Below are 13130 nucleotides of genomic sequence, written 5' to 3' on the forward strand. Positions count from 1 at the left end.
CGCCGGATTATAACCCTCAACAAACTTTCACTGTATTGTTTACAGCATTTTACGAATTGTAAGTTAAATGAGGTGGAAAAACACACAATGAATAATAATATACAGTATTTATTCAAAAGTAATTTTTTCTAATACCTGTAAATAGCACTGTATAGCCCCGAAATTTCCGAGCGACACTAACATAATTGGTTCCTCCCACCAATTAACAAATTTAAATGTGAAAATTGGAAGAATATTTTCCACAGGTTAGCAAAATAAAAATAAATTTACGCTTACATTTACATACATAGCTTAATTACTAATTGATGTCTCTGTTCACTGACAGTTTTGGGGGGAGGTTGTAAAATTTAAGACAGTAAAAAAAATTATTGACCAATAAAGAACACGACACGCAAGTGAGATACAGAGTTACAAATTTACGAAACTTAAAAATAGGAATGAAGACAAGATTCCGAAAATTTGTTTTTTGTATGATTGAAGATTTCACTGAATGGAAACCACATTTCACAATAACGTAAAAAGCTACACAATTCCAGCTGTCGGTATTATCACAAATGCAACACGATCGGGGTTTATTACCAGTTTATAATAGACTGCACTAACAAAAAAAACCGAATAAACTGGAAGCTGCAAATTGTTTTATGGTAGCAACCTCCAGAAATGTGCTTTAGAAAAATATCATGAAGGCATTCAAAATTGATTCTTATAAACATTCAGTAAGTGAAAGCGTAGTGCATTTTAAAAGTGATTTTTCTTATTGACATAAATTTATATAAAACTAATACAATTTCCATTATAAAAGTGACCTTTCAGAGAGATAAACAGCTTAGTTTTATAGCGAAAATTTCAACTTCTGCAGTGTTGGAACGAATTACCAAAAAGCAATGTTATTGAATTCACATTAAAATATTTCCACGATACGATGGTGCCTCTGGAACGGATTAATATCATAAAGCGGGGGTTCACTGTACACTGTTCGGCTGATTTTGGTACTTCGTGCACATGGTTCAAAACCGTTGATATACTTTCGATATACAGTATTTTTTTTTTATTAATTTTGAGAAATTAATAAAAAATACTGTTTTGCTTTGTACACAAGTCGTTTTTACGTAGTAGAGGGGTGCCTGTATAAAACTTACAGATTTTTAAGTACTTCTAGTACCGCAAGATCAACAATAAAAGACATCCAAGCAAGAAGATAAACTGATTTATTCTGAAACTTTTTATGATGAATAATAATGAAAATATTACTCTGTGTGCTCGTGGAGTCACAAATTTAATGTTTTCATTGGTATAATTATTCTGTGAGGAAACCACTCAACAGAAACAGTTTGCCACCTGAAAAATCATAAGGAAAATTGGCCTGAAAATAAAATATTAAAAAGATTACAAAAGCATTTCACTGAAGTTGGAGCTTTTCAAAAGGAACACAAAGATATTTCAGAATATACATTTTTATTAATAAGCTGCATTATTTATGTACATAAATATTATACACATCATAATTCATATAACAATACTATGCTTTTCAAAGCACATTATCGTTCCAAATCTTGTGAATCAGAATTATAAAAGCACAGATTTAAAAGCTGAAGGCAGTATTCTCTCTCTTCTCGATGCTCCTCCTTGCCAGCTAGAGATCTTACCTTTTCCTCCAAAACTGATTTCAGACAAAGTTCTGGTCGACAGCATTCTTTTCGAGACAGTTCATGGTGCGAAACCAATGACAGCAGGGCGCTAAGCAAGTGCTCATGACTAGAATCATGCTCACTCTGAATCAGGGCTGCCAGCTGTTCCACAAATCCCATCTTAAATGCAGTGTCTGTAAAATAAAATGTGCTAATTCATTTAATATGTACAGAATGAATTTTTTGCAGAGTAGCACAATTGAAACAAAGAATGAAATTACAAATTCTAATAAAATGATGAAATCTTTACAGTATTTTGGCTTAAATTATTGGCACTTGTATTTTATTTCTAGCAAGTGCATAATTAAATTAAAAAAAATTATATTTCAGAATTTAATTTAACATTAAGAATCACATTACTGATTGCCAAAACAGATGTCATATAGAAAACACCACACTGAGCACTGGATACAAGATATTTGGTTTACTCACACAGAATTGTTTACTGAAATAGTATTGCTGCAGTACTTTACCTGGATGTGTATTTGATTGTGTAATAAAATTTCAAGAAAAAAATTTCTATTGAAAGATGTGCTATAAATTTATAATTGTCAAATTGAAAAAAATTTTGCAACTACTTTCGTTTGTAGGTATTAAAAAAAGTGCATGCTACTCAAAATGACAGTGAATTCTTTTTTAAAGAGCAGATGAATTATACATTCCTTCTTATTTACATCCAGTAATGGATTTTCAAGGAAATTTATTTATTTGGTAGTTATGTTATAAGCTTTTTAAAACTGCAGTCATGACAAAACAGAATTAGTATTAGCTATATAGTGCAAGGAAGCTCCAGGTTTTTGCTGCATTAACAAAATAAAAATAAACTAACCATGTATTTCTTTCCTTGTGTAATTATAACTATCCTTGTTTAAATTTAAAATCTTAAATGATTTGACTTATATTATTAGCATTAGTAGAGGCATTTGATGCAAGAAAGCAAGCTTATGCAGCATCAGCCAAAAAAAAAAAAAAAAAAACCACTTCCACTTCACCCCTCTGTTCGTTCAAAATACCTGTCCAGCTGAGCCTTAAACTTATTGAGGCTATCAACCTCCACCACAAGGGATGGAAGTCTGTTCCACCAACCACCCACCCGCTGGCTAAAGGCAAATTTCCGCACGTCTATCCTACATCTGTCTTTCCTCAATTTGAATTTATGCCCTCTCAGGTGATTTTTCTGAGCTAGAGGAAGAATCCCATCAGCATTGAGCATGCTTAAACCATTCAAGGCTTTATACACCTCTATCAGATCACCTCGCTGGTGCCTAGTCTCCAGACACTGTAATTTGCAAAACTTAAGCCTTTCTTCGTAAGAGCACCCCTTTGTTCCATTCACTAATCTTGTTGCCCTTCTCTGTACTCGTTCCAGCAGCTCTACATCCTTCTTGAAATGAGGCCTCCAGACCTGTATACAGTACTCTAGGTGTGGCCTGACCATTGCCTTATACAATGGAATAATCACCTCCTTATCCCTGCTGGAAAAATTCCTGTATGCCATTGACAATACTCCATGAGCTACTCTTGCAGCCCGTCTGCACTGCTCAGAGAACTTCATATCTGCCTGCACAACCACCCCCAAGTCCCTTTCATTCTCTACCACTGTCAGTGTAGTACCACAGAGTTGATACGTTGCTCTGGGGTTGCTGTTTCCCATGTGTAGTACTTTACATTTGTCAATGTTAAACTTCATTTGCCACCTCTCAGCCTATCTGCTCAACCTTTCCAGATCCTCTTGCAGCAGCATAGTGTCAGTAGTGTCCTTGACAACCCTGCCAACCTTTGTATCATCTGCAAACTTGGACATTAAGCTTGATATACTATCATCAATATCATTTATAAATACAGAAAACAATAATGGACCCAGCCCTGAGGGACTCCACTAATAACATTAGTCCACGATGAGCAGTGTCCATTGATTACCACTCTCTGTCTTCTCCCCCTCAACCACCCCTTTATCCATAGCAGCAATTTGCCTCCAATGTCACACTGCTCCAATTTGTGTAGCAGTCTTCCATGTGCAACAGTATCAAAAGCCTTTCTAAGATCCAAGTATATAATATCAAAGTTATTCCCTGCATCCAGTTCTTTTGTGACTGCATCATAGTATCCAATCAAGTTGGTCAGGCAAGACTTCCCCTTAACAAAACCATGCTGTGTCTGAGCTATAACTGAAGTCTTGTCTAAATGATCCTGCAGTGCTTCTTTAACCAGTGCCTCCATTAATTTTCCTGGAACAGAAGTTAAGCTCACAGGTCTATAATTACTTGTGTCAGCCTTTGATCCTCCTTTGTGAATTGGGGTCACATTTGCACATTTCCAGTCTATGGGTACCTCCCCTGAGTCCAAGGAAGCTCTCATAATTATGGCTAAGGGTTTGCTTACTTCCTTTAATATAACTGGATAGATCCCATCCACCCCGGGTGCCTTTCTTGTGTTTATCTTGAACAGTTTCTCCTCCACTTTACTCCCAGTTATTTCAAGATTCTGTAGCTTACTGTTAGAGTTGAATACACCTCTGGCATTCCCCTTGCTGAATAACTCCTCATGTGTGAATGTTGATGCAAAATATTCATTTAGTTTGTTAGCTACCTGAGCAGGATCATCAACAGTTGACCCATCAATATCAAGTGGACCAATCTGATTCATCCCCTTCCTTCTAGAGTTTACATAAGTAAAGAACTCTTTGCTGTTTTTCTTTGCATCCCTTGCCAAGGATTTCTCGTAATCTGCCTTCGCCTGCCTAACCTCCTTTGTAACTTGGTTGCATATCAACTTGTATCTATCATAGGCTTCTGTGTCATGTGTTAATTTGTAAGTATCCCATGCATTTTTCTTCTCTGCCATATGCCTCATTAGTTCATCTGACATCCATTTTGGCCTAAACCTTGAACAATATTTCTTAGTTGGTATGTAAAGCTTAGTAGCTTCCAAGATAAGTTCTTTGAATGCTTCCCATTTTGAATTTGCTGTTGGTAACATCAGTTGGTCCCACTGTATAGAATTTAAATACTGTCTCAGTCCGTCATAGTCGCCTTTACGGAAGCAATAACCCTTCCCTTTACCCCTAATGGTAGTTACCTCTTTGAGTAAATCCCACTTCAGCACACTGTGATCACTGCCACCTAGTGGTTCATTTATCTGCAGATTCTTAATGCATGAAGAATCACTGCTGATAATCAAATCAAGAGTATTACTCCCTCTAGTTGCCTCCCGAACATGCTGATGTAGAAAACAATCATCCAATAAATCCACAAAAGCCCTGCTAGTGTGTGAGTAACCAGCCCCCAAATTCCAGTCAATATCTGGGAAATTAAAATCTCCCATTATAAGACTCTCTGATTTACTGGCGCACTCTATTTCCCTGTACAGTTCCTTATTATACTCATCAGAGTCATTAGGCCTATAGCACACTCCTACTCTCAATTTTGATCTCCCAATGATTATGTCACACCAAACTGACTCAACACTGCACTGTCCGGCGATGTCGACTGGCTTCACTTCCTTGGTTTTTATGTGTTTCTTAACTAATAGCATAACCCCTCCCCCCTTCCTATCCTGTCTATCCTTTCTGTAGACATTGTACTCCCCAAATTGCAGTTCTGCATCCCTTATATCTGTGTGACACCACGTCTCTGATATCCCAACAATATCTGCCTTTGATGTTTTGAGCAATACCTCAAATTCATCAAATTTATTTACTAAACTCCTAGCATTGGTGTACATGCAAGTATACCTGCACCTGTTTCTATTCTTAGCTACCCTAACACAACCCATGTGTTTACTTGTACCGCAATGGCTCCCAGCAGTCTCTGAAATACCATGCATCTTGTTTTTCAGGCTTCTGCTCATTCTAATAGAAGCAGTGCAAGAATCTCTTTCACCTCTGCCAGTGGCTACTGTCAATCTATTGGTCTTTGTCTCCCCCCAAGCTAGCAGTTTTCCGACCCACCTAACACTGCCTCGATTCTATATAGTATATTATTCATATAGTATATGAATATAGGAAATATAGGAATATAGGAAGTATAGGAAATATAGTATATTATTCATATACTATATTTCCTGGCAGATAATATGCACTATGGTATAAGACACAACCATGATTTGGGGGGGGGGGTGAACAATTTTGATCATATCACATCACTTCTGATTCTTTTTAAACAAGAGCATTTCATTACACATGACTTTTTATAATACCATGCACACAAAAGTGAACCTAAAATATTTTAATTATCTCAAAATTCATAAAAAATATTATTCATATTCTTTAAAGAACAATAAGAATATGGGACAATAAAATAAAACAAAGTTTTTATTCATCTTCAAAATCCAGAAATCCATCACTGCTGTCATCCTCATTATGATGATCATCACACTCCTTATTCTTATGGTTGCTGCTGCTGGCTGATAGTGAACTGTCATTTTCATAAAACAGAATATCATCTTCTGCCACCCAAGGCATTACTGATGCCACACTTCTTAACTGTCTTTACTGTATCCCAAAATTTATTTACCCACTGATACACCTCAGAAATTGTTAGTCTTTTCATACAACCAGTAGGTGTTAAAAGTTGTGTTGTGGTGTCTTCATCCATTTAGTCCATTCTTCTTCTTTCATGCAAGCTTTTTTTTTTTTTTGGCCTAAAAGAAACAGCTAGTTTTGGCCAGTAAATCCCTTTGGAACTACCCTGATTGATGTCTTTTGAGGTTATGATGATGATCACCATTGCAAGATCCAAACTTCCTTACATTTCGAGGGTACAGCTCTAAAACGGTGTTCGCAGGCCTGCTGCTAGTTAGTACACTGGACCAAACCAAGCACGGTACTAAGTACTATAGGTTCTAATACCTCTCGTGTTTGGGGTTCACATAAAAAAAAAAAAAACCTATTGGTAACTCTCTAGGAGGCTTTTAAACAAGCATCCATCTTATGGAAGCTTGTTTAGAAGACCTTCTTCGATTGACAAGAAATCCTACCCATAGTTTTGCTGATGAAGTACGTTGCATTCCACTTTCCAGTTTGAGAAACCTCGCCCTACTCAATCAGCTTCAACTTCTCCAATATCTGCTACCAATTCCTTAAATGCCAATCTCCAGGTAATTCTCTAGTGGGGCAAAGACAACTCAGTTGATTTCAATCCTTCTAAAACTCAATCCTGTCTTATATCTCGCAAAATGAATTCTTCTGTTCCTATGTTTATCTTTGGTGACAATCAGATTTCTAGGCACAAGCACATTACAAATATTGTTTCCTCCACATCTAAAAAACTTGGTTCTCTTTCGCTCTCAGCATTACTTTTCTTCCAAACAACTCTTTACTCTGTACAAATCACAAATCTGCCCTACCATGATCTGGTTCCCACATCTGGGGCGGTGCCCTCAAAGCCTCTCTCAGGCTTCTAGATTCCATTCACAAGAGGGCAGTTACGTTAATTAATAACTCATCTTTAACAGTCTCTCCACTCACTGTCTTATAGACGTACTGTTTCTGCTGTATGCCTTTTTTATAGATACTTCCATGGGCACTGTTCTTCTGAATTAGCTTCTATAATTCCCACCCTCTCTTTCAAAACAATCCAAAGACATGCCACCGCCAGCCAACATCCATTTACTGTTCAACTTCAAACTCACAGAACCAACTTTTCATCTTCCTCGTATATTCATTCAACTGCCATTTTCTGGAACAACCTTCCTTCTAGAAAATTAGTCTACAGAAGTGCAAGTCTAATGTCAACAAATATCTTTTTTCATCTTCTCAACCTCCAACCCATGTGCGGTACTAAGTACTATTGGTTCTAATACCTTTTGTGTTTGGGGTTTTCATAAAAAAAAAAAAAAATAATAAGTTTTTGACTTTTCCACTCTCCTTTTTGTGGCCTCTGTTTTATGTGCAAAAATTGTCCTATACCAATAGGGTTGGATTCTTGAGAAGAATTTTTTCTAGCCATAGTTAACTCATCCATCCATCCACCCCCAGAATGAACATGAATAAAAACTCTGCCAAAGGAAAAAATTCTTGACGAAATTCTTGTTCCACCAGTACAAGCCAAAACAGCACTATAGTGTGTTTTTTCATGGCTTGATGTCTTCACAGTTACTGATTTTGTACCTTTAACATGATACATCCACACTTCAATTTGAGGGTACATCAAATGTTAAAAGGTACTTCATCCATATTACTAAACCCCAGGGCTGTACTTACATTTCTTGAGGCCTGAGGTGCTAAGCTCTTGAGGGGCCCCCCCTTTAAAGATACCAGAGTCTAAAAAAAAATATATATAATCAGAAAAGAAAAAAAAAAAACCCCAATTATTTTTACCGAATCTGTTTAAACACAAATGTAATACTGTGAAATATAAAGAAGAGTACTGAACTAAACTCTGTGTCGCAACAGCTCGTGAGGGTATGATGACCAGCCACACAGCTTTGGTGGGTCATCATGTGGTCAGCGAATCAACTTCCATCACTGTGTTTCGTGACCAGCGTCCGCTGCCATTTCACATCATGATGCTGGGAAAACATAAATTTGAGCTCCCACCAGAATCAAACCCCAGGCCACCTGCACCATCAGAACTAAGCTATGGGACAGCCCAACAACAATAAAGTATAATACACAAATAAGTATGCTAAATTAGTGTAATTACTAATTTTATTACAAAACAGTATCAAAAATTGTATTACAAAAATATTATAAAAACATTCACATCTTGTTTGTCAGCAGGGAATAATAGCAGGTACACTATAAACTAGCAATGCAATAGCTAAATTATGAGTTCATACAATTTATTTGTATAAATATTTTTTCCTTGACTTCTTTACCTTGGCAAAAATATCTATTAAATCATTGTAATTAATGCTATTTACTGGTTCAGATTCAATAAATAAAAATGACAAATTGCTCATTTTATCTTGAATTAAATATTCCTCAAATAGTTTTTTACTCATTTGAGAACAGAAAATGGCCGTTCCTGCTTGAGTTATTAAAAATATTTTTAATATTGTTTCAACATTAGCAAATGTAAATCTTAGTCCATTATTAATGATATTCATTCATATTGTTGCCAATATTTTCTCCTTTAATAAACAGTAAAAATTGGATAAATTCATCTTTAAACTTTTTTGAGCCAATGTCATTTTTATATATACAGTACAAGTGACCCCCACTTAACGTTGATCATTCGTTCCGGAAAAACAGAGCGCTAAGTGAATCCGTGCTAAGCGAGCCCCACTTTCCCATAAGGTAACATATGTATTTGTGAGCTGCGGTCGGTGACATAGGATATTCCCTAATCAATAATAAACGGTAGTGAAAAGATGCACAAACTTCGGTCAAAATATTTAATATTCAAATATTTGTACATATAAAATATTCTGCATTACATACGTATAATTATGTGGTAACTACTTGAGTATCAAAAGTAAACTTAAAATTCCAATTAAAATAATGAATTTAATTGATTTAATTTAATGGATGAATTCAATCATGAAAAATGTGTGGATTTTGAGTTGAACTTTGGCCCTCTTCCAAATAAACTAAAAGGGGTATTAATTTTAAATGGCCCGCAGCGTTACCACCCAACAATAAAGTCAACCGATCCTTCGCCGCTTTGAAACTTGGCATGTTTTTATTTCTTTCAATATGAAACTTCTTTTAGGCATTCGTTTCCACAAAAGTCCTGCTTCATCTATGTTAAAAACTTGTTGAAAAGTATAACACACAATACCCCTCTTCAATAATTTTAACAAGTTCGTTTTTGAAAGTTTCGGCTCCTTGATCTGCACTAGCGGCTTCTCCCTGGATTTTAAATCTATTCTACCAGCCCTTACCAGTTTTAAATGGTTCCACATTTTTTTTTTTTTTTTTTTTAGGCGAGTTTTCTTCAGATCATCATATTGGCTAATCTCTTTCTCTCTCTCTTTTTTTTTTTATTTTTTTTATTTTTAATATTTAACTTAACTGAATTCTGCATTGGAATATTATCTTTGATAAAATTAAAGTCTTTCCATTTCAATCCTAATAGCCAGCCTAGTCCTAGTTGCTTGCAGTGGAACAGCTATCTTTCCCGCTGCTAAAATTAATTCTTTATTTTTTTATAATTGTTCTTACAGTTAAAGTTGCAAGTCCTAAATTATGGCACACATCCGCTTGTTGTTGACCAGAATCGATTCACTTCAAAATGTCTAATTTAATTTTCAAATTCAGTCTTTTTCTTACATTTATAGTCTTCGTACTGCACCCAGACGTTGCTTTTTCATTCCTATCGGTCATTATTAGCTCTTCGAAAATGTAACTATGTTGGTTGCATTAATTATGATACAATGTTCAAGTAAACTGTCCGTTACGCACAATGTCTAATACTGTACTGAGTGATGACTAGACTTCGGATAAATGCATATAACGCAAATATTACAAGCAATATACTTGATCATTTTTTAAAATGTTGATCTCGGAACTACGAAACAAGTGACTGTACTGCAATTAAATTAGCGTGCGAGAAAATTTCACCGAGCGTGGGAAAATTTCGCAAATCGGCATGGGAAACGTTTTAATTCTGTTTTGCTATTCATTTTCAAGCTATCGACTCCATCAAATGAAATGATTTTGTTACATATGCCAAAAATGCAATCTGTAAAAGAGCGTTATAGTGATCTGCGACAGCGTTATAGTCAGATACGGATTATAATATAAGAACAGCGTTATAACGGGGGCCTGCTGTACTTATTAATTTATCGATATTAGTGGTGAATTCAGTTTCATCTAAATTAAGATTTATAAATATTTTAAAAGCTTCTAAAATGTTGGTGTGTATTTCTGTTCGGCTATTTATTTCAGTAATTAATCTATCACAAACAACATTGAATGTATTGATAATAAACATTTATTTCCCCTCTATAATTACTTCATTATCTCTTGTTTCATCATCGCACAGTTTTTCTTTTTTTTTATCGTTGTATTCACCAGTTAATAATTTACCTTCTCTTTCAATAATATTAAAATCGTTTCTAATATGCAAAAAAATATATCCATGTAATGATTTCAAAAGATCAGAACCATGCAGTAAATTTATTGCAGATCTTGTAACGATTTACATGTTTTATTAATGTATTTAATATTTTATCCTAGAGGACAGTAAGTAATGCAGTTTCATATTCATTTGTTGATAAATTAATTAAGGCTTCTTTTATTAATTTATAACCATTCCAAAGAGCTCAGACAGCATCAGCCCTAGCAGACCATCTTGTATCGCTTAAATTTTTCAGTGTTAGTAAATTTATTCCTAAATATTGATTTAAAACATTCCATCTTCTTGGGGAAGCAGAAAAAAAAATTATATACAATTTGTATAAAGTTGAAATAATGTGCCGCTTTAGAACAAGATTCAGCTGCATTAGTTCCAATTAAATTTAGAGAGTGGCTAGTATACAGTACATAAAATGCAGTAGACCTGTTACTTCAATCTGGCTTGGACTCCTGACTACTTTCCAACCATATCTGAAGCATTGTCGTAACTTTATCCTCTGCAGTTTGTAATATCAATGATAAATCTCCTAATCTTTTTAAAATAGTTTTTTCTATATATTCAGCATTGTGATGTTCTATATCTACAGGAAGGAAACCTAAAAATCATTCTTTGAGGATACCATTTTGTTATATGTATCTCATAATAAACACTAATTGATCAAAGTGGTTAACGTCAGGGGTTGAATCAACAATAATAGAAAAATATTTTGCTTCTTGAATTTCAGAAACCGTCACCTTTTCAATCTTTTCTGCCATCAATTGTATAAATCCATCACAGGTTTTATGTGAAAGGTAATTGGTTTTTCCGGGTCCACAATTAGCTAGCATACATCTCTATGTGATTTCTTAAAAAATTATCAAATTTACTCAAATATTCTAGGCAATTTAAATAATTACCACTACATTCCGTATAAATTTTGTTGTTACTATCCCTAAATCCTAAACAAGTTTATGCAAAAGCTGAACAATAGCAATAATTCTTTTTAAAATATCTTACCAATAATTTTTTTTCAGACTGATTTTTTCATTAGTTCTGTGTCAATACGACCCAAAATTGAATGTCTCTTAAAATAAACATAGAATATATAGCACAGAGTAGCAAGATACTCTATTGTACATAGCATTAATGTGATATCTGATGAAAGAGACCATTCACCACTTCCAATTGTCACAGACATTGTGAGAAATATTTTCACAACTGTTTCAACATTTGGATATGTCGATCTAAGTCCATCATTAATAACATTACACATATACTCAATATTTGAAACATTTTCTTCTTTGGCATAGTTGCTGCTATTATGATTAATGCCTTTTGAATATTTTTAAATATTAATATATCATCGTTTTAATTACTGCTTCATTTAATTTGTTGTTTTTTGACAATTTCAGATTTTTAAATCAAATGAGATTATAGTAACAGCTTAAAAGTAATATAACTGATAATGATATTGATTCAATTTAAAAAAAATCAACATTTCAATCAATTCATAAGCCCTCGAAGAAATTAATGAGGGCCCATCAAGCTCTCAGCTGCCCAACTCAATGCCAGGGCTCACTCCTGTGCATCAGGCAACACAGTGGCAATCTCCAAGGCAGAATGCACTGGTCCAACAGGAACTAGTTATTGTCAAGGGGACGGGGAATACATTATGCAAAAAGGATAGGTGGAACAGGACCAGGGTATGTCTGCCAGGGGCAAAAGTTGATGACGTTGAAGGGCAAATATCTTTTAACGGCACAAAAGGTGATAATGTTGTACAGTTGGCACTAATGACCTTAAGAGTAAGAGATCTGCAGATTAATTTAACAAGTACAGGTCAGTGCTGGAAAAAAATCGCGAGTTAGTGTTAAATTTGAAAGTATCTGCAATTCTGCCCAGACACAATAGGAGGGAGTATATGATGAGAGCCTTATCAATCAATTCGGCCCTGGAGAGACTGCTTCAACAGGCAATTTAAATAAGTATACGGTACATAAACAGAAATGGGATACACTTAAACAGAAAGGATGCAAAAATATTTGCTGATGCTATCAAGGCAATGTTAGGTGGGTTGGAAAACTGCTAGATTGGGGGGATTCCCAGACTAAAAGATTAACAGTAGCTGCAGGCAGAGGCGGAAGTGATTCTTGCACTGCTTCTATTGTAATGAGCAGCAACCTAGAGCAAGCTGCTGGGGACTTCAAGAGCTGCTGGGAGTCATCATGGAACAAGTAAATACATGGGCTGTGTTAGGGTAACTAAAAGTAAGAGCAAGTGCTTGTATGCTAATGCTAGAAGAATAGTAAATAAAATTGATGAATTTGAAGTACTGATCAAGACATCAAAGGCAAATATTGTTGGGATATCAGAGACATGAAAATTGGAATTTAGGGAGTACAGTGTGTATAGAAAGGAGAGACGGGGTAGGAAGGGAGGA

The 13130-nt window shown here is 35.1% G+C and overlaps 1 protein-coding gene across 2 annotated transcripts in view; it reads right to left on the reverse strand.

The window, feature by feature from the left end:
* Positions 1 to 1514: 1514 nt before the first annotated feature.
* Positions 1515 to 13130, reverse strand: part of LOC150077324 (hsp70-binding protein 1-like) — a 112869-nt gene continuing 101253 nt past the window's right edge. For both annotated transcript variants that reach the window (XM_090385634.1, XM_090385633.1), the window contains exon 5: positions 1515 to 1822. In XM_090385634.1, the coding sequence (XP_090241760.1) occupies positions 1539 to 1822 (284 nt within the window). In that variant the 3' untranslated portion in view covers positions 1515 to 1538. The remainder of the gene's footprint in view (positions 1823 to 13130) is intronic.

This window comes from Mastigoproctus giganteus, chromosome 12 (genome assembly GCF_048544385.1).
Source record: "Mastigoproctus giganteus isolate SK-2022 chromosome 12, ASM4854438v1, whole genome shotgun sequence".
NCBI lineage: Eukaryota > Metazoa > Arthropoda > Arachnida > Uropygi > Thelyphonidae > Mastigoproctus > Mastigoproctus giganteus.